This window comes from Schistocerca cancellata, chromosome 2 (genome assembly GCF_023864275.1).
Source record: "Schistocerca cancellata isolate TAMUIC-IGC-003103 chromosome 2, iqSchCanc2.1, whole genome shotgun sequence".
Lineage (NCBI taxonomy): Eukaryota > Metazoa > Arthropoda > Insecta > Orthoptera > Acrididae > Schistocerca > Schistocerca cancellata.
This window is the reverse complement of record NC_064627.1, coordinates 994,174,484-994,196,785: the sequence shown is the minus strand read 5'-3', so window position 1 is coordinate 994,196,785 and position 22,302 is coordinate 994,174,484. Positions and strand designations below refer to the sequence as shown.

At 43.2% G+C, this 22,302-nt stretch overlaps 1 protein-coding gene across 1 annotated transcript in view; it reads left to right on the top strand.

The window, feature by feature from the left end:
* LOC126160425 (neuropeptide CCHamide-1 receptor-like) overlaps positions 1-22,302 on the top strand; it is a 54,020-nt gene that overhangs the window by 8,385 nt on the left and 23,333 nt on the right. The window contains exon 2 of the mRNA XM_049916906.1: positions 7,102-7,376. Coding sequence (XP_049772863.1) covers positions 7,102-7,376 — 275 coding nt within the window. The remainder of the gene's footprint in view (positions 1-7,101; positions 7,377-22,302) is intronic.

Sequence of the window (22,302 nt, the reverse complement as noted above, 5' to 3'; positions counted from 1 at the left end):
CCTGTCTCCACTACTTTTTAATTTAGTCCTAGAATATATTGTACGAATGGCAGCAGATAATTCAGAGGGTGTGGAGTTAAATGGAAATATTAAGATATTAGGGTACGCAGATGATCTAAACATCATTAGCGATAGGAAAGAATCTGTAACAGCAAATGGGAATGCGTTAATCAAGGCTAGTGAAGATGTAGGTCTAAGGATAAGTGAAGACAAAACTAAATACCTGGTTACTACTAGAATGCCAACAGCAGTAGATCAGGAAATGTTAAGAGTTGGAGACATGCAGTTTGAAAAAGTGAACACACTAAAGTATCAAGGCGTGGACATCACTTCGAGGCTCTGAGCACTATGGGACTTAACAGCTATGGTCATCAGTCCCCTAGAACTTAGAACTACTTAAACCTAACTAACCTAAGGACAGCACACAACACCCAGCCAGCACGAGGCAGAGAAAATCCCTGACCCCGCCGGGAATCGAACCCGGGAACCCGGGCGTGGGAAGCGAGAACGCTACCGCACGACCACGAGATGCGACATCACTTCGAGAAATGAGATTGAATCCGAACTGAAGAAGAGATTACGGGCAGGAAATACGTGCTACTTCTCACTGAATAGATTACTTTCATCACGGATATTGTCCAGGAATTTAAAGATTAGAATATACAAAACTATTATTCTATTATTCTCTCACTGTGCAAAATGAAAAGCCGTTTCGAGTATTTGAAAACAAAATTTTCAGGAAAATTTTCGGAGCAAAAAGGGATGACATTAGAGAGTGGCGAAAACTGCATAACGAAGAGCTTCACGAACTCTATTCAAGCCCTGACATAATCAGTATTATTAAATCACGTAGGCTGCGATGGGCGGGTCACGTAGCTCGAATGGATGAGGTCAGGGCAGTGCGCAGAGTACTGGTAGGGCACCTAGAGGGAAAACGTCCTGTGGGGAGACCGAGGCCTAGATGGGTGGACAATATGAAGCCTGATTTGAGGAGCCTAGGTATTGAAGGTGAATGGAAGGAAATAGCCAAGACGGGGACAGGTGGCGGAAATACATTGCTGCGGTAATGGACTCTCGAGTCCGGTATGACCAGTGAGTTAGTTAGTTAGTTAATTAGTTAGACATGAAGGGGTTAAATTACGCCTAGTGGACTTCAATAATTGGTGGTTCACAAAGCACCTGTACAAGCATTCTATACCTGTGAACAGCTATTATTTCAAAGCTTGCATTAAATAGCAGATTCAGATACCAATAAAATACAATACTGGCCATTAAAATTGCTACACCACGAAGATGAGGTGCTACAGACGCGAAATTTAACCGCCAGGAAGAAGATGCTGTGATACGCAGATGATTAGCTTTTCAGAGCATTCAAACAAGGTTGGCGCCAGTGGCGACACCTACAACGTGTTGCCATGAGGAAAGTTTCCAAACGATAGCTCATACACAAACAGCAGTTGACCGCCGTTGCCTGGTGAAAAGTTGTTGTGATGCCTCGTGTAAGGAGGAGAAATGCTTAGCGTCACGTTTCCGACTTTGATAAAGGCCGGATTGTAGCCTATCGTGATTGCGGTTTCTCGTATCGCGACATTGCTGCTCGAGTTGGTTGAGATCCAATTACTGTTAGCAGAATATGGAATCGGTGGGTTCAGGAGGGTAATACGGAACGTCGTGCTCGATCCCAACGGCCTCGTACCACTAGCAGTCGGGATGACAGGCATCTTATCTTCATAGCTGTAACGGATCGTGCAGCCACGTTTCCATCCCTGAGTGAACAGATGGGGACGTTTGCAAGACAACAACCATCTGCACGAACAGTTCGACGACGTTTGCAGCAGCATGTACTACCAGCTCGGAGACCGTGGCTTCGGTTAGCGTAGACGCTGCATCACAGACAGGAGCGATGGTGTACTCAACGACGAACCTGGGTGCACGTATGGCAAAACGTCATTTTTTCGGATGAATCCAGGTTCTGTTTACAGCATCATGATGGTCGCATCCGTGTTTGGCGACATCACGGTGAACGCACATTGGAAGTGTGTATTCGTCATCGCCATACTGGCGTATCACCCGGCGTGATGGTATGGGTTGCCACTGGTTACATGTCTCGGTCACATCTTGTTCCAATTGACGGCACTTGGAACAGTGGAAATTACATTTCAGATGTGTTACGACCCGTGGCTCTACCCTTCATTCGATCCCTGCGAAACCCTACATTTCAGCAGGATAATGGACGACCGCATGTTGCAGGTCCCGTACGGGCCTTTCTGGATACAGAAAATGTTCGACTGCTGCCCTGGCCAGCACATTCTACCGATCTCTCACCAACTGAAAACGTTTGGTCAATGGTGGCCGAGCAACTGGGTCGTCACAATAGGCCAGTCACTACTCTTGATGAACTGTGGTATCGTGTTGAAGGTGCACGGGCAGCTGTGCCTGAACACGCCATCCAAGCTCTGTTTGACTCAATGCCCAGGCGTATCAAGGCCGTTATTACGGCCAGAGGTGGTTGTTCTGGGTATTAATTTCTCAGGATCTATGCACCCAAATTGCGTGAAAATGTAATCACATGTCAAATCTAGTATAATATATTTGTCCGATGAATATCCGTTTATCATCTGCATTTCTTCTTGGTGTAGCAATTTTAATGGCCAGTAGTGTATGAACTGATTATCTATTTTACATATTACTTCGTGTAGTTGTTAGAGTAAAGGAGAAGGACAGTGTTCTGCTCACGGGTGATTTTAATGACAGGATTGGAAATCGAACAGAAGGGTATGAAAAGGTTACGGGTAAATTTGGAGAGGATATGGAGGCCAACAGGAACGAGAAACAACTCTTGGATTTCTGCGCCACTATGAGCTTAGTAATCACAAACTCCTTTTTTAAACATAAGAACATTCACCGGTATACTTGGGAAGGCAGGGGAATTGTTATTGACTATATAATAAGAGATCAGAAATTCAGGAAGGCTGTGAGGGACACACGTGTGTTCAGGGGTTTCTTTGATGACACTGCTCACTATGTAATCTGCAGTGAAATTGGTATTGTGAGGCCGAAACTGCAGGAGGTCAGGACCATATGTAGGAGGATAAGAGTGGAGAAACTTCAGGATCAGGAAATTAGGCACAAGTACATAACAGTGATCTCAGAAATGTACCAGTTAGTTGAATGTAGTCAATTACAGTCATTGGAAAAGGAATGGGCAAGGCACAGGGACACAGTACTAGAAGTGGCTAAAGAATGTCTTGGAACTGTAGTGTGTAAAAGTAGGATGAAGCAAACAGCTTGGTGGAATGACACAGTCAAGGCAGCCTGTAAAAGAAAAAAGAAGGCGTATCAAAAATGGCTACATACTAGAACACAGGTAGACAGAGAAAGTTATGTTGAAGAAAGAAATAAAGCCAAACAGATAATTGCAGCATCCAAGAAGAAATCTTGGGAAGACTTTTGAAACAGGTTGAAGACTTTGGCTCAAGCTGCTGGAAAACCATTCTGGAGTGTAATTAGCAGTCTTCGAAATGGAGGTAAGAAGGAAATGACAAGTATTTTGGACAGGTCAGGAAAACTGCTGGTGAATCCTGTTGATGCCTTGGCCAGATGGAGGGAATATTTTGAAGAGTTGCTCAATGTAGGTGAAAATACGATCAGTAATGTTTCAGATTTCGATGTACAATGGGATAGGAATGATGATGAAAATAGGATCACATTGGAGAAAATGGTCAATAGATTGCAGTGCAATAAAGCGGCTGGGCTGGATGAAATTAAGTCGGAACTCATTAAATACAGTGGCATGTCAGATCTTAAATGGCTACACAGGATAATTGAAATGGCGTGGGAGTCGGGACAGGTTCCATCAGACTGGACGAAAGCAGTAATCACACCAATCTTTAAACATGGAAACAGAAAAGATTGTAACAACTACAGAGGTATCTCTTTAATCAGCGTTGTGGGTAAAATCTTCTCAGGTATTGTTGAAAGGAAAGTGCGAGTATTAGTTGAGGACAAATTCGATGAAAGTCAGTGTGGGTATAGGCCTCTTAGCCCGCATCTCGTGGTCGTGCGGTGGCGTTCTCGCTTCCCACGCCCGGGTTCCCGGGTTCGATTCCCGGCGGGGTCAGGGATTTTCTCTGCCTCGTGCTGGCTGGGTGTTGTGTGCTGTCCTTAGGTTAGTTAGGTTTAAGTAGTTCTAAGTTATAGGGGACTGATGACCATCGATGTTAAGTCCCATGGTGCTCAGAGCCATTTGAACCATATAGGCCTCTTAGAGGTTGTCAGGACCAGATCTTTAGCTTACGGCAAATAATGGAGAAGTGTTATGAGTGGAACAGGGAATTGTATCTATGCTTTATAGATCTAGAAAAGGCATATGACCGGGTTCCTAGGAGGAAGTTATTGTCTGTTCTTCTGAGATTATGGAATAGGAGGCAAACTTTTGCAAGCAATTAAACGTCTTTACATAGATAGTCAGACAGCAGTTAGAGTTGATGGTAAACTGAGTTCATGGTTCAGAGCAGTTTCAGAGGTAAGACAAGGCTGCAAACCTGTCTCCACTGTTGTTCATATTATTTATGGATTGTATGTTGAAAACAATAGACTGGCTGGGAGAGATTAAGATACGTGAACACAAAGTAAGTAGTCTCGCATATGCGGATGACTTAGTTGTGATGGCAGATTCGATTGAAAGTTTGCAAAGTAATATTTCAGAGCTAGATCAGAAATGTAAGGACTATGGTATGAAGATTAGCATCTCCAAAACGAAATTAATGTCAATGGGAAAGAGATACAAACGGATTGAGTGCCAAATAGGAGGAACAAAGTTAGAACAGGTGGACGGTTTCAAGTACTTAGGATGCATATTCTCACAGGATGGCAACATAGTGAAAGAACTGGAAGCGAGGTGTAGCAAATCTAATGCAGTGAGCGCTCTGCTACGATCAACTCTCTTCTGCAAGAAGGAAGTCAGTACCAAGACTAAGTTATCTGTGCACCATTCAATCTTTCGACCCACTTTGTTGTATGATAGCGAAAGCTGGTTGGATTCAGGTTACCTTATCAATAAGTTTGAGGTTACGGATATTGTGGGGCGGCGAGTGAGTAAGCAAATTGCTTGTGAAATAAAGTTTGTTATTTAAATGTGGGAAAAACACTGCACTTCCCGGCTTTTGGAATGTTGTATAATGCTGTCTTTCGCCGTTCTCAACACTGGCTCTCTCTTTGCTTTTTTGGCACCCAGAAAGTGATTTAACGAAACGTGGAGCCTGTAATGAGAGTTCCTAGTACCCACTTAACCTGAGAATATTATTATAGCTGCAGCTTATAGCTCTGAAGAAGTAGGAGATTGTTCGGGATTTCTAATCAAAAACAATTTTCCAAAATAGTTGAGTATATTCTGAAATTCACTGATAACATCACAATTATTCCAACAGCCTAACAAACAGAGCAGTTCAGAGTCTAATTCGCTGATGCAACTATAAATGTCCGAATTGAATGTCAAAAGAATGCTCGCCAAAATTTGATGAGAAAATCTCATCAAACGCCACGCTAAAATGATTGGTAGAATGTCTGTCCCGCGACGGCACGTGAAAATACAACAACACGCAAACTGAAGCTAGATAATGAAAATCATTCCAAAAATAATCCTTCATTTGAAATGTTTTCACAGTTACGCGTATACATCGTAACTCAATACGGCACCCGAGGCAGTTTGTAGCAGCGCTACCGTAGCGAAGCGACTCCCGACACAGCTGACGTGCTATTCAGCGTCTGGAGAGAACTGGGGCCTTCCTTACTCGCGCAGTGCTCTTATATATATCGCCTCGGTGCGGACGGCTAAGAGAACGCCGGCTCTAACTTGGCTCTCACGACTGGCCGCTGGGCTAGTAACGCACCACTTCAAGTTACATAATAATTTATAGCTTCTTTTGCTGATGGCTTATGAAGCTGTTAATTTAATCGTGCATTTAGCACGCAGGTAAGTATTTATAATAAAATTATGACGTGGCTAAGTTAAATATCTTGGGCGAGAGAAATAATTAAGTTACGCTGCACGCAGCAGATGAGCTCTGAACTGGTCCTTTTGAGATCCGCTATCGCTATAATTTTATAGGTATTCAAAAGAAACTTTTCACATCTTCATAGTCATAGCGGACCTCCAACCTATTTAAATCTAAACATCCTAGTCTTATTCATTAGCCTACTTAATCTATCTTGCTTCCTTCAGTTTTGAGATGAAAACCAGAAAATCATGAATTTCCACTAAAGTCTTAACCTGTGAAATCCAAAGTACTGTTTTTATTAAATCATTATGAAAGATGAGTCTAAATATAAATTTTGAAGTCCCTAGCTCCTTTCTGTTGCGCCAATTATTTTTTTAGAAAAACGTCCAAATTACAAAAAAATGGCTAAAGTTATCGAACTGATATTTAATACACATTAATTTAGTATTATTCCTTACATGCTGGAAAAGTTTCAGATCATTTGCTTGAATTTTAAGGTATTGCGCAACATTTATGACGTCAGAGCTAGTTACAGCAGACTGGCTGGCACACATTGGAAACTGATGTGAATTTACTACAGCGTGAGTAGGCTGCTTCCCTACAATATGAAAGTAGCTAAGATGATTGCAGGTACTAATAGATGGGAACAATGGCAGGAGGGTGTGCACAATGAGGAAATCAAAGAAAAACAGGGAATGAACTCTATAGATGTAGCAGTCAGGGCAAACAGGCTTAGATGGTGGGTCATGTTACACACATGGGAGAAGCAAGGTTACCCAAGAGACTCATGGGTTTAGCAGTAGAGGGTAGAAGGAGTTGGGTTAGACCAAGGACAAGGTACCTGGATTCGGTTAAGAATGATTTTGAAGTAATCGGCTTAACATCAGAAGAGGCACCAATGTTAGCACTGAATAGGGGATCATGGAGGAATTTTATAAGGGGGTCTATGCTCCAGACTGAACGCTGAAAGGCATAATCAGTCTTAAATGATGATGATGATGATGACAATGATGATTACTTCGTATGGCTCGTTCATTAGATGACAGACTGAATGATTTCAACATTGAGTAATTGACAGACAACATGTGTTTCATGTTTCCAGGTGTGCAACCCATTTCCCGAGTACCTAGGCGAGGGCTACGCGGCCTTCATGGTGCTGTTCAAGTTCCTGACGTACTACGCGGTGCCCCTGGTGATCATCACCGTGTTCTACACCATGATGGCGGCCCAGCTGCAGTCGGCGGCGCGGTGCATGCCGGGAGAGCCACAGGGCCAGAGCGCGCAGGTGCGCGCGCGCAAGAAGGTCGCCAAGATGGTGCTCGCCTTCGTCGCCATCTTCTTCCTCTGCTTCCTGCCCTACCACGTCTTCATGCTCTGGTCTCTCGCCTTCTTCTCCGTCGTATTCGTTCCATTATCTCTCCTGATCTACCGTCTGAAGTTGCTTCTTATGCGCGAGTTTGGTTTCGTTTCCTTACTTCTGTGAGAACTTCAACTGTACTTTAAATAACAGAGCATCATTCTCACAGAAGATTACGGTACTAATGCAATATTTGTATAAATGTACACCATTAAGTGGCAGAATATCGCTACGAAATTATTTATGAGGATATTTAAATACAGGATTGAATGTCCTTAAGTACCTATTTTTAATGTGAGCATCGAGATAGTTCGTCAATTTTGAATGTATATAACACCTGGCTTATTACAAGATGGCCTCAAATGCACGTCTGTTTACTTAATGTGTGAAAATGGAGCTGTAACAATGAAACATCAAGCGACTTCAGTAGGTAGGTCATGTTCTCAGATTTTAAAACGTTAATTTACTATGAAAATATTTCTTACCATATATTAGATTTCTTAATTAGCGTAGGTAGGATTGCAGTTCTGCTTTGGAGATTCACATACGTGATTCATCTAACTTAAAACCTTCTAATGAATCTGTAAGAATGTACATAAATGAGTAATGTGAGACTGTGACAAGTTCAGTTACATGGAGTTCAGAAATGTACAAATTTTTGTTGCAGGCAGACTGCTTTCGAAGAAACTGGTCATGTTATAAACCAGTACTTTTGCTAACTTATCAGCATGATAAACTAGGAGTACTCACACAGACTTTATTTCAGTGCTGTATAGAATGAAGTATACTATAACTGAAATTTAACGATATCCAGCTGACCAATATCTAAAGTAAGAGTATGGTAATCATGGAAACACAGTTCTTGGCATTGGTAATGAGCATGCTAGCTGCACATTTTCAACCATTCACTCCATTTCAGCATCTAATGATGTCTCTATATGGCCTCTGACTGGGATTGCTAGCACAAAATTTTCATGAAGTTACAGAGAAAAGCCAATTCTGTTACTGTTCTTTCATATCGTAATATATCTTTGATCATCAGTCTTCCTCTGCACAAGTAATATACCGCCTCTAAAATCTGTTCTCCATTTTATGATTTTTATTCATCCCTATACAAGAAAATGAACTACAAAATCGTGGCTTCTTTTAGTAAGGATTTTGTATAGACATGTATCCTCGCCAATTACTTTAAGCACATCCTCACCAGTTATTTTAAGCAAATCGTTATTACACGTTTCGACAAACCTTGTCTTTAACATTTTACTTATCTTAGGTTTTAAATGCTTACAGCTTTTCTTTCTTCACGTTTCCCATGATCCATGCTTCAATTTGCATACAGTTTCATGCTTCAGATGTAAACAAACCTCACTCGGGACTGTGTATCGTCGCCATAGGTAGCTAGATATATACACTTCCACCTACTCCCCTCCTCCCTCCATGCCTGCACCAGCCTCGCGAATTGCAATCGTGTCACTCGTTGAATGTGGTGCCTTGCATGCCTTGAGTAGATCCTTGAACATTAGGGTAGTATCAAGGGTCAGTCACAGCTTAGCCCTCTGAAGGAGTCTTCCTATCAGCTGGTGTGCCCTGAGTCATATTATGAATCCCGTGTAAAGATGTCGATTAAGTGACACTGTGCTTAAAGTAACGTTCCGAGTAGTTATGTTGCTGCCTATGTTTTCTAACTGGGTGGGCTGCTGTCTACAAGGAATATTGTGACAGTGTTTGCGCTTCTTTCATGAGGCATATGGACTTGGGTTTCATCTAATGGACGATAATGTCAGACCATACAGGCCTGGTGATAGTGGATAAGTGCGAGGAACTTCGTGACGTCACGTAACTACTATATTCCTGGACTTTACTTCCTACTGAAGTTACTTGCGACGGAAGTAACGATCAGAGAGCGCTCTGACAACTGTAGTCGCGTGATGTTATGAAGTTCCTGGAACTCATACACTACGGTAGGCCTATGTGGTAGCATATTGTCATCCACTATATAAAACCCAAATCTACACGCCCAAGGATCGTTGCTGACTTTTAGGAGGCACTTCTTAAGTCACGTGTACGACTTGATGCACACCAAGGGGATCCTGGACAATTTATTATCGGCTTTATAGCCACGTAATTGCAATAAAAATACTTTTTTGTAGTTTGTGCTCTTTTATAAAGTTATCAGAAATTTACTCCTTTCTCCTGGAGACATACCGTCGCCTTTACGATAGAACGACGGCACCACTGCATATCAGCACACGACTGAGCCCTAGTGTACGCAGTGCCATATACTCGCAAAATATGTGCTGCTAAAATTTTTAGAAAAATATGCCCTATTGCATTATTATTATTATCAGCCTATCAGAGTTAACTCACTGTCACTTGTGATTACTACACTACTGGCCATTAAAATTGCTAAACAAAGAAGAAATGCAGATGATGAACGGGTATTCGTTGGACAAATATATTATACTAGAACTGACATGTGATTACATTTTCACTCAATTTGGGTACATAGATCCTGAGAAATCAGTACCCAGAACAACCATCTCTGGCCGTAATAACGGCCTTGATACGCCTGGGCAATGAGTCAGAGCTTGGATGGCCTGTACAGGTATAGCTGCCCATGCACCTTCAACACGATACCACAGTTTATCAAGCGTAGTGACTGGTGTATTGTGACGAGCCAGTTGCTCGGCCACCATCGACCAGACGTTTTGGTGACAGATCTGGAGAATGTGCTGGCGTGGGCAGCAGTCGAACATTTTCTGTATCCAGAAAGGCCCATACAGGACCTGCAATATGCGGTCGTGCGTTAGCCTGCTGAATTGTAGGGTTTCGCAGGGATCGAATGAAGAGTAGAGACACGGGTCGAACACATCTGAAATGTAACGTCCACTTTTCAAAGTGCTGTCAATGTGAACAAGAGGTGACCGAGACGTGTAACCAATGGCACCCCAAACCATCACGCCAAGTGATACGCCAGTATGGCGATGACGAATACACGATGCCAATTAGCGTTCACCGCGATGTCGCCAAACGGATGCGACCATCATGATGCTGTAAACAGAACCTGGATTCATCCGAAAAAATGGCGTTTTGCCATTCGTGCACCCAGGTTCGTCGTTGAGTTCACCATCTCAGGCGCTCCTGTCTGTAATGCAGCGTTAAGGGTAACCGCAGCCACGGTCTCCGAGCTGACAGCCCATGCTGCTGCAAACGTCGTCGAGCTGTTCGTACAGATGGATGTTGTCTCGCAAACGTCCCCGTTTGCTGACTAAGGGACCGAGACGTGACTGCACCATCCGTCACAGCCATGCGGATAAGATGACTGTCATCTCGACTGCTAATGATATAAGGCCGTTGGGATCCAGCACCGCGTTCCGTATTACCCTTCTGAACCCGCCGATTCCGTATTCTGCTAACAGTCATTGGATTTCGACCAGCCGGCCGTGGTGGCCAAGCGGTTAAAGGCGCTAGTCTGAAACCGCGCGGCCGCTACGGTCGCAGGTTCGAATCCTGCCTCGGGCATGGATGTATGTGATGTCATTAGGTTAGTTAGGTTTAAGTAGTTCTAAGTTCTAGGGGACTGATGAACTTAGCAGTTAAGTCCCATAGTGCTCAGAGCCATTTGAACCATTTTTGATCTCGACCAACGCGAGCAGCAATGTCGCGATACGATAAATCGCAATCGCGATAGGCTACAATCCGACCTTTATCAAAGTCGGAAACGTGATGGTACGCATTTCTCCTCCTTACACGAGGCATCACAACAACGTTTCATCAGGCAACGCCGGTCAACTGCTGTTTGTGTATGAGAAATCGGTTGGAAACTTTCCTCGTGTCAGGAAGTTGTAGGTGTCGCCACCAGCGCCAACCTTGTGTGAATGCTCTGAAAAGCTAATCATTTGCATATCGCAGCATCTTCTTCCTCTCAGTTAAATTTCGCGTCTGTGGCACGTATTCTTCGTGGTGTAGCAATTTTAATAGCCAGTAGTGTAATTTATACCTGGACCAGAGTCCCATATCTGAAACTGATACATCTGTCCACCTCCAAGCTTTCACCATCCCATTTACATCAGCTCCGTAGAAACAGCCTGTTTAAGAAACTGTCATCATTCCTGAGAAGTTTAAATTCAGAAAGGACTGCATTTATCTTCAGTGTCCTATCCCAGTGCATGTCATGAGCGATCTCCGCTGCTTCTTTTGCAAACACTCTCACAGTAACTGGCACAGAGAGGAAAGTGATAGAAACCGAAGATGTACTTCCTGTCCAGAGAACTTCTGGAGCAGTACTGAAACTGGGAAATGTCCCTCACCATCCATTGAACATTAAAGATTTCTTCCGTGTGTGACTTGGGTTTACCATCCTCCTGACATTCACGCTGCTCATTAAACTTGTATGGAATATTTTAACTCTCGGCCATTTCCTCGAGCAAATTGATACATTTGCTCGTCTCCTTCATTCAACGTCCCATTATATCTGCATCTTGGTAACAGTCTATTTAACAAACTGTCTTCGTTTCCTGGGAGGCTGGGTTCGTGAAGGAGCGCGTTTATCTCAAATGTCCTATCCCACTGGATGTCATTAGTGATCTTCGATTGCAGACGCTCTCACTAGTGACTGGTGCAGAAGGGAATATGTAGAGGCCGAAGACGTACCCTTCACCCAGAGAATATCTGGAGAAATGCTGAAACTAGGAAATACTCCCAAGCATCCAGCTAATATTAAACATTTCTTATGTGTGCGACTTGGCCATGCACCTAACACGCCACTGCACTCGTTAAACGTGTCTGGAATTTCATCGCTCGGCCATTTTCATCAAGTAAATGGCTGAGGTGCAGGTAATGGAGCTGAACTTTGTCCTGGTACAAAAAGTATAAGGATTTCTTTAAAAGTTTGAAGGCCTTTATTAAACGTTGTGATGTCTCCACTTATTTCTGATTATTGACTTCTTGTGGAACAGTTTCTAGCTACAAATTGAATTTTAACTTTTTCATGAGCTATGACGCAAGGAGCGTTTCAGATTTATTTATTATATTGTAGCCTACAATGAGTTGACAACAGTTGTGCGGCTGGTCCCGGTGGAGGTTTGAGTCCTCCCTCGGGCATGGGTGTGTGTGTGTTTGTCCGTGGGATAATTTAGGTTAAGTAGTGTGTAAGCTTAGGGACTGATGACCTTAGCAGTTAAGTCCCATAAGATTTCACACACATTTGAACATTTTTGACAACAGTCATGGGACTGCGAAGCTCACATGTATAGGCAGCGGTAGTATCGCGTACACAAGGTATAAAAGAGCATTGCATTGGCAGAGACGTCATTTATACTCAGGTCTCACGTGAAAACGTTTCCGACGTGATTATCGTTGCGCGGCGGGAATTAACAGGCTTTGCACGCGGAATGGTAGTTGAAGCTAGACATTCCATTTCGGAAATCGTTAGAGAATTCAATATCCCGAGATCCATAGTGTGCCGAATGTACAAATTTTCAGGTATTACCTTCACCTCAGTCAACGCAGTGGCCAGCAACCAAGAGCAGCGACGTTTACGTAGAGTTCTCCCTGCCAACAGACAAACAACACTGCTTGAAATAACCGCTGAAATCAGTGCGGGACGTACGACGAAAGTATCAGAACACTGCAGCGAAATTTGGCGTTAATGGTGTAAGTAGGCTGTTTATGTTTCCTTATCGGCAACGTTACGTAGCGCTCTGTATGAAAATCACTGGCTGTGCTGTGTACAGTACGCTTGTCATAATCAGGTGTGCAGATGTAAGAATGTTTCCAAGTAATGAGTGTGTCATATTTGCGGTGCTTGATTCCAGGTTCGTATCCTGGCAGGGTCGCCATATGAAATGTCCCCTTAGAACAATTATACAAGACTGTGCTTAAACTGACACACAATATTTTTAGCGCCACGCAATCTGACTTTCAAAAGCCCCTACAAAATAATGGCCCTGACTAACATTAATCTATACCTTTCACAAATCACTTACCTCACAAAAATCTTCATTACTCTAACTACTGCAATACAGCGAGCGCCACTACTGCCAGCTAAATAAAAGATTCAAACTACGGAAGGCACTAACTACTGATAGGAATAGTTAGCAAATGAAAGATTTTGATAGAGAACAAACAATGTATTTACCTTAATAATCATAATATATATAGCAGTTCATGCCATCCAGTATTACAAATTTCAAAACTCTGCCATCTCTCTCCCCACATCCACCACTGCTGGCGGCTCACCTCCAACTGCGCAACGCTACGCGCAGTTCACATCCAGCTGCCGCTGCCCAACACTACAATGGCAGACAACAATGCAAACTAGCCACAGACTGCACACAGCACAGCCAGTGATTTTCATACAGAGCGCTACGTAACGTTGCCGATAAGAAGCGCAGTTGGAGGTGAGCCGCCAGCAGTGGTGGATGTGGGGAGAGAGATGGCGGAGTTTTGAAGTTTGTAATACTGGATATCATATATTATGACTATTAAGGTAAATACATTGTTCGTTCTCTATTAAAATCTTTCATTTGCTAACTATCCCTATCAGTAGTTAGTGCCTTCCGTAGTTTGAATCTTTTATTTAGCTGGCAGTAGTGGCGCTCGCTGTATTGCAGTAGTTCGAGTAATGAAGATTTTTGTGAGGTAAGTGATTTGTGAAAGGTATAGATTAATGTTAGTCAGGGCCATTCTTTTGTAGGGATTTTTGAAAGTCAGATTGCGTTGCGCTAAAAATATTGTGTGGCAGTTTAAACACAGTCTTGTTTAATTGTTCTAAGGGGACGTTTCAATGGTCTTTGCCAACAGACAACCGACGCAAGTGCCTTTGCTAACAACACGACATCGCCTGCAGCGCCTCTCCTTGGCTCGTGACCATGTTGGTTGGACCCTAGACGACTGTTAAAGGGCGCCTTGATCCGATGAGTACCGATTCCAGTTGGTAAGAGCTGACGGTAGGTCCGAGTGTGCTACTAGGGGACCATTTGCAGCCATTCATGGACTTCACGTTCCCAAACAACGATGGAATTTGTATGGATGTCAGTGGGTCGTGTCACCGGGCCACAGTTGTTCGCAATTGGCTTGAAGAACATTCTAAACAGTTCTAGGGAACGGTTTGACAGCCCAGATCGCCCGACATGAGTCCCATCAGCCATTTACGCGACGTAATCGAGACGTCAGTTCGTGCACAAACAGTCTCACGAGGCGGCATGGCTCAGAATTTCTTCAGGGGCCTTTCAGCGACCTATTCAGTCCATGCCACGTCGAGTTGCTGCACTGTGGTGGGAAAAAGGTCACACATGATCTTACGGGGTATCCCATGACTTTTGTCACCTCAGTGTCTTATCTGTAGTATAGTTTAAACGCAGGATGTATACGTTCTTACACAAACTGTTACTATCACTAACAATTTTTCATACACACCGGTAACTAATTATACAATATACATTGATACATTGAAGATATACTGCTTTCCAACAGCATTGCTATTTCTACTATTACTACTATTTTTACTAAGATTACACCTTCTATCGAAGCGATGTCTAGTACTAGTATTGACATATGATGGTTTTCCTCCTGTCGTGCGCTAGTATACACTGTAACAAGTGAAACAGTTATAAGCAGTAAATACATCATTTCCACAATGCACTTCATCGCTCCCGATCAGGAAGTACGCTGATGACACCTGGTACTCAAGGAAGGCAGGATTCGGTTACGATTGTGGACGGGGCCGAATCAGTTACTATTGCTTTGCTTTCGCAATTTCTCACATTTATTATAAAAAAATAATTCCAGACTCAGAAATAATAAAAATATCACACGTTAATAATAGGGAAAAAACAACTGTCCAATTAATAGTACTTTCAGCAGATTACAATTTACCAAATGAACATAAAATACAGACACAGCAAATAATATTTTGAAAACAAGGCAATGTGGTCGCAATAAGAATTTTAAGGCAAGTAACCACAGCCACGGCTGAAAGCCTTTAACGCCAAGAATGGCAATTATTTAAAAAAATTTAACAGACATACTATCAAACAGCAATGCAATAGTAAAAGTTAATTTAAAAGACAGGCAACTGATCACCAAACGGGTGAGACAAATAATGGTAACTTGGCAATAATAAAACAATAACGCAATAATAAAACACAAGGACTAGTCACAGATGGTGTTCCAGGAATCGACCTCTGAATAGGTCAGGCCAAAACACTTTCGCGAGCGGTGAGAAAGGCAGCCTAGAGTTGCATTCACATCACAAGATAATAACTCAGGCTAGTGACAGTCTAACGAGCGACTAATGATAATCTTGGTGAGGCTACCTGATGTCCACTAAACCAAATGCAAAGATGTAAAAATACGCGAAAGCCGGAACCGGTGGTCTGGACTCCGCCCGCAAAATACTGTGCTTAGAGTGCCCGGAACAGGAAAGGAATCACTACCACCGAAGTAGAAGAATAACCAACCAATCTACAATCAAGGAAGTTGTCAAACTTACACGCCTCACCGGACAGCGGCGGCAAGGCGAGGAAATGTACATTGGCGTTACATACATTAACCTCCAGGGCAGTTAACTGGGGCGATAGCGGCCACCAGGCAGGAAAATACCGCTGGTTGAACTTAACAATAGTAATAAGCTGAAGGTAGTAAATACAGGGTGTTTCAAAAATGACCGGTATATTTGAAACGGCAATAAACACTAAACGAGCAGCGATAGAAATACACCGTTTGTTGCAATATGCTTGGGACAACAGTACGTTTCCAGGCGGACAAACTTTCGAAATTACAGTAGTTACAATTTTCAACAACAGATGGCGCTGCAAGTGATGTGAAAGATATAGAAGACAACGCAGTCTGTGGGTGCGTCATTCTGTACGTAGTCTTTCTGCTGTAAGCGTGTGCTATTCACAACATGCAAGTGTGCTGTAGACAACATGGTTTATTCCTTAGAACAGAGGATTTTTCTGGTGTTGGAATTCCACCGCCTAGAACACAGTGTTGTTGCAACAAGACGAAGTTTTCAACGGAGGTTTAATGTAACCAAAGGACCGAAAAGCGATACAATAAAGGATCTGTTTGAAAAATTTCAACGGACTGGGAACGTGACGGATGAACGTGCTGGAAAGGTAGGGCGACCGCGTACGGCAACCACAGAGGGCAACGCGCAGCTAGTGCAGCAGGTGATCCAATAGCGGCCTCGGGTTTCCTTTCGCCGTGTTGCAGCTGCGGTCCAAATGACGCCAACGTCCACGTATCGTCTCATGCGCCAGAGTTTACACCTCTATCCATACAAAATTCAAACGCGGCAACCCCTCAGCGCCGCTACCATTGCTGCACGAGAGACATTCGCTAACGATATAGTGCACAGGATTGATGACGGCGATATGCATGTGGGCAGCATTTGGTTTACTGACAAAGTTTATTTTTACCTGGACGGCTTCGTCAATAAACAGAACTGGCGCATATGGGGAACCGAAAAGCCCCATGTTGCAGTCCCATCGTCCCTGAATCCTCAAAAAGTACTGGTCTGGGCTGCCATTTCTTCCAAAGGAATCATTGGCCCATTTTTCAGATCCGAAACGGTTACTGCATCACGCTATCTGGACATTCTTCGTGAATTTGTGGCGGTACAAACTACCTTAGACGACACTGCGAACACCTCGTGGTTTATGCAAGATGGTGCCCGGCCACATCGCACAGCCGACGTCTTTAATTTCCTGAATGAATATTTCGATGATCGTGTGATTGCTTTGGGCTATCCAAAACATACAGGAGGCGGCGTGGATTGGCCTCCCTATTCGCCAGACATGAACCCCTGTGACTTCTTTCTGTGGGGACACTTGAAAGACCAGGTGTACCGCCAGAATCCAGAAACAATTGAACAGCTGAAGCAGTACATCTCATCTGCATGTGAAGCCATTCCGCCAGACACGTTGTCAAAGGTTTCGGGAAATTTCATTCAGAGACTAAGCCATATTATTGCTACGCATGGTGGATATGTGGAAAATATCGTACTATAGAGTTTCCCAGACCGCAGCGCCATCTGTTGTTGAAAATTGTAAGTACTGTAATTTCGAAAGTTTGTCTGCCTGAAAATGTACTGTTGTCCCAAGCATATTGCAACAAACGGTGTATTTCTATCGCTGCTCGTTTAGTTTTTATTGCTGTTTCAAATATACCGATCATTTTTGAAATACCCTGTAATAATTAGAAGCCCAGGAAAGCAAATCAGATCCGCCTTTCCCAAGCACTCCACTCACTGCTCTTTGCCTCGGCGACACTACAAGCAACAACACAAACCCAAATCACTGGAGAATTGCGAGAGATCACAATAGTGGAGGTTTCTCTACTCAAATTGAAATGCACTCTACATAAGACTTGCAGGATCCTGTTTCGATGAGGTCGTGCACCCTCGTGACCACAGCCCTTCGATCCAGCAGTCCATGCACGCCACCAGTGGTTCCGGCATGTTCTCGCTCTGTGCGGACCTGGCTCCTCCTGCGTTCCGAGCCAAACTGCTCACTCACACGACCCGGAAGAACAACGACGTCACGCCAAAGATAGGGCCACAGTTACTACATATCGATGATGCCGCTGCTGCCAGTAGCGGACAGGCCACGCTTGCGAAACCGAGTGGCGCCAGTCAACTGCAACCATGTCAACTAAACGATACACTCTGGCCTCCAACAGAGGATGGAAACCTACAACAGCACCAACGTGAGCCGCAGCATTGTTCAGCTGTACTTGTTGCTTTGGGGCTGCCGAGGGCATTGTTGTTGCATCTGCCTTTCCCGTTGTCTGTCGGCTTCCTAACCGCAGGAAAAGACTCGTCAGTTCCGAGGAAGACTCGTTGCTGAATGTGAGAAGTGTAGACGCATGGGCGTCATCCACATCGAGCTGGTTCTAGTTCCTTGGATGGCGATAGACACGGCACGCGGCCGAACTTCACACTACTGGAATTGTTACGACTGCCACTCATGCGGTGTTGGTTGTTCGTCTGCCACAACTGGTTGACCTTAGGTGTCTTCTCTGTGTTGCTTCTGGATCTTCTGTCGCAACCTCCAAATAGTGAAGTAGACGGCGGTTGATTGATAAGGTAAGGCACTACCTAAGCCTTTCTGGAAACAGGGCAGACAGTATTGTTCAGGATCTGTAACTCTGCTACGTAACACACTATCTGCTTGACATTGAGTATTCCGTGCCGAGTCAGTTGTTGTCGATCGTCATCACCAACTTAGGTATACAGCAGATATCACTAGGCTTGCTTTCTTGACCACAGACAAATTTGGAGATTTTTCTTCGACCAGGTTTTGATACCCATAGCTGGCATAATGTCCATGGCCAGTCAAGCAGCCTGATAGGCTTTTGAGGAATTCAGGTGCCTCTTTCGAACCTGTTTCACATCTGGGAGAAAACTATAGGCGCCGGTCGCAGTTTGGGAATCATCCAGTCGTTTGTCATCCAGTCGTTTCTGCCATAGGTGGAGGATCTAATTGTGAATTTGCTGCTTTTTTTGTCCCTTATTCCTATTAAATTCAGAACCTCATAATATTGTTGTTTCTTTAGCCAATACATCGATTTTGTCCGTATCTAGGATCGAGTGGGCATATTCTGAGTTTTACCTGCAAAGCCGCCGCCAACCAAAGAAGTATTTCGCGTTGCACCCTGTGAACTACCCGTAGTGTACGCCTCAGACGTGATCACTGTGAATATTGCGAAGACTGAAAAAAAATTGTGGGAAACGTAAACGTGTTCTGCTGAAGCAGCGCTCGCCACGCAGACGCGTCCCAATATAGTGGCATTGCAGGGCCCGTGCATTCCTGCCATACCGCACACATACCAGACGTTCGGTTTCCCAAATAATGGGCGACCACGCGAGATAACAGGCCATTATCACAGCTGTGACCTACTGTCTATAAAAACAGGATTAGCAGCGCATCTATCGTGCTCTTCTTCCTGTCAACAGGAACATTCATTATTAGAACAAAAGACAGGAAGGCATTTGGTCTGAGAGTTCCACAACCTCTTGTAAGGCAAGTTCCCAAACAGTTCGGAATAAATTTCAACTCATAATGCTGTGGGGAGACCGACTTACGCTTAAGAATTTTCGGTAATTAATTCATTTCATTTTATTGAAACAATCTTCTCACCTTAAGTCAGTGAGTGGTTAACGGACAATAAAAAAAGGAGAAAAAGCTTAATTTAATGAATCTGTTTTATTAAGTTGCGACCTGAATTTACACCAAAACATCGTGAAATACTTAAAACTTGCGCCGTCTTCATTTCGTGAACCTTTCAGAATATTGAAATTAGGTTTTCGGCATACGACAGTACCAACATTATCTCTCGAAAAGAGGAATTTGACGGTATATTGCTTGTTAATATTGATGTTGAAACTTCCCAAAAAATATCCGTGAGCTGAGCTAATATTGGAAGCCAATGTGGTCAGAACTGACTGTTGTGATATATCACGACTTTCGGATGTCTACTCGTTTTCGCAAAAGCTGTTCGTTTAGAGATGAGTACGTACACATATCTGAAATTGTTTTCGCTCCCCGTCTGGTATGCTACAGGGTGCCCAGCAAAGGAGACCTCCATTTCGAAATGAAATAGTTCTAAAACTAAGATCGATAGACGAGTGCAACAAAAAATGTGTTTGTCGTGAAATCTGTGAGAACAAAAGACATACAGAAGTTTCGAAATAATTCGAAAAGCTGCAAATAGATGGTGCTGTACGCTGTGCAGCTCTTACAGTATCAGCGCTGCATAATTAAACTCGTCTTCTGCAAGCAATCTTGGCAATCACATCCCAATATTTTAGAAATGCCTGCCGCTACGGAGTACGGAGGTCTCGAGAACGAACCGTGAATTTTCCCATCACGTACTGCAGCGTCTCAACGGAAACGGATTCAGCTGCCACACAGACCACGGATTCACAAAATTTAGAGTTTTAAGTGATTCGCCCTGTACAATCGCACAGTCTTACTGCAACTGACAAACTTGCCTTTCATTTTTGGTTCATTTCTCGGACACTTCTGCGAAATGTTTCAGCGTCAGCGTTAACTGCACTCCTCTCTTAAAAAACTTTAGTAAGTTAGAAAAGGATTCCATTTATAAAACTTACTTTTTTGAGTACCTCTCTTGATTAAACATGCAACTAAGTTACGTGTCCCTCTGCGTACCATCATTCGTTTCAAACCTAGGGCCGACGTCTTGAACGTTTCACAAAATTTAGACTTTTAAGTGATTCCCTCTGTACAATCGCACAGCACTACCATAACTGAGAAAAGAAATTTATTCCATCACCGGCTAGTTACGCCATTCATACTGTTCAGACAACGAAGAACTTTAAGATACAAGATTAATAGACATAATCCATGCGTTAATTGGACTTAACGGAAGCCTAGAATGTTTTATTAGTGGCTAAGTGCTTAATACAATTCATGGAAAATTTAGGTCAGAAAATGAACAAAATACTGCTTGCAGTTGATTGTAACAGGAAAGTATATGCCGAAGAAAAGTGGAAAGATTTGGGCAAAATTTCCATTCTGTGTAATGAATGGCAACGCTCTTTAAATGTGGATAAATGCAAGCTAATGCCCATAATAAAGAGAAAGAACCGACAACATCTGATTACAAAATACTGAGCCCGTCCCGTTGCATAAGTATATGTGTAAATATTAAGAAGCAGTATGGTATGGGAAGATCACATCGGAATAGTATTAAGAGTGGCCAGTAAAATACTTGCATTTTGTGGAAGTGTTCTGGGATATTCCTCTACATCTGTAAAGAATACCGCTTACAAGACGCTATCCTGACCAATTTTACAGTTTTGTTCCATAATTTGGAGTTCTCAGCAGATAGGCAGAACAACAGACAGCGAAAGAATTGAAAGAAATTCTGCTAGGATCTAACACGTCTTTATAGCCTGCACAAAAGTGTAACAGAAATGCTTGCGTCAGAGATACGACGTAGGTCCTACGAAAACTTGTTGAATATATTTAGAGAGCGTGTACTCGAGGAAGATTAGTGGGAGCATTATGCTGCCACCGTCAATTGTCTTGCTTAGGGATCATGAGGATAACAGAGATTAGGAAGCGTACGGAGATTTATAGGCAGTGCGAGAATGGAACACAACAGAGAGTCGATAATGTTGGAACAAAGTACCCTCCGTCATCTAACGTAGTGTGGGTTGCAGAATTTGTATACATATTAAGATTTACCCTATGCGTGCGTTGAGCAGACGCAACTGTAGGGCGCTGTTTCTGGATGGTATGGGTTACGATTGTTTGTTGTCCAGAATGGAAACGACTAAAGATAAGCTGCACTAATGTCTGTCTATCAACTGTTTCAATTGATGATAGTCGGCGACGGTCCCTGTGATAAACATATTTCATAAGACTGAATCCAGCTGCTAACAGGAACACCAGTTTCTTCTAGTAAAGTACGTTTCAACGCTTGGCAATTCTAGTACAATATTGCTGTGCCACCAAATTTCTATGTCATGTTTAGCACATTCCACGAATATTACTTAATTACAGACATTAAGAAGCGTTCCATAATTTTCCTCCTAGTTCCCATTGTAAGAAAATCTTTTTGCATCAATAGATCGATAAATAAAATATTAAGAAATATTAACAATATTTGCGGTCCATCATAAATCGAAAATCTTCCTTCAGTTATCTCAGAGACATATGCGAGCCGTTGATCTCACTATTAGAGGTAATGCTTCTCCATAGCCAGGTGTACTGAGATAGCTAATTCGTCTTTGATGGGGATCGATGCGTTCACGCAGTGCTGGCAATCGTAGTAGATAACGATATTGGACAGCCTAGGCTGTAATCTCTCCCTCCAATGAGCGGGCAGGAATGCCTTCACCGAGATTGGACAACTCGCTCCATCAAGTACAAAAGGATATTTCTTTTCATTCGCCACGCAAAAGTTAAAGCT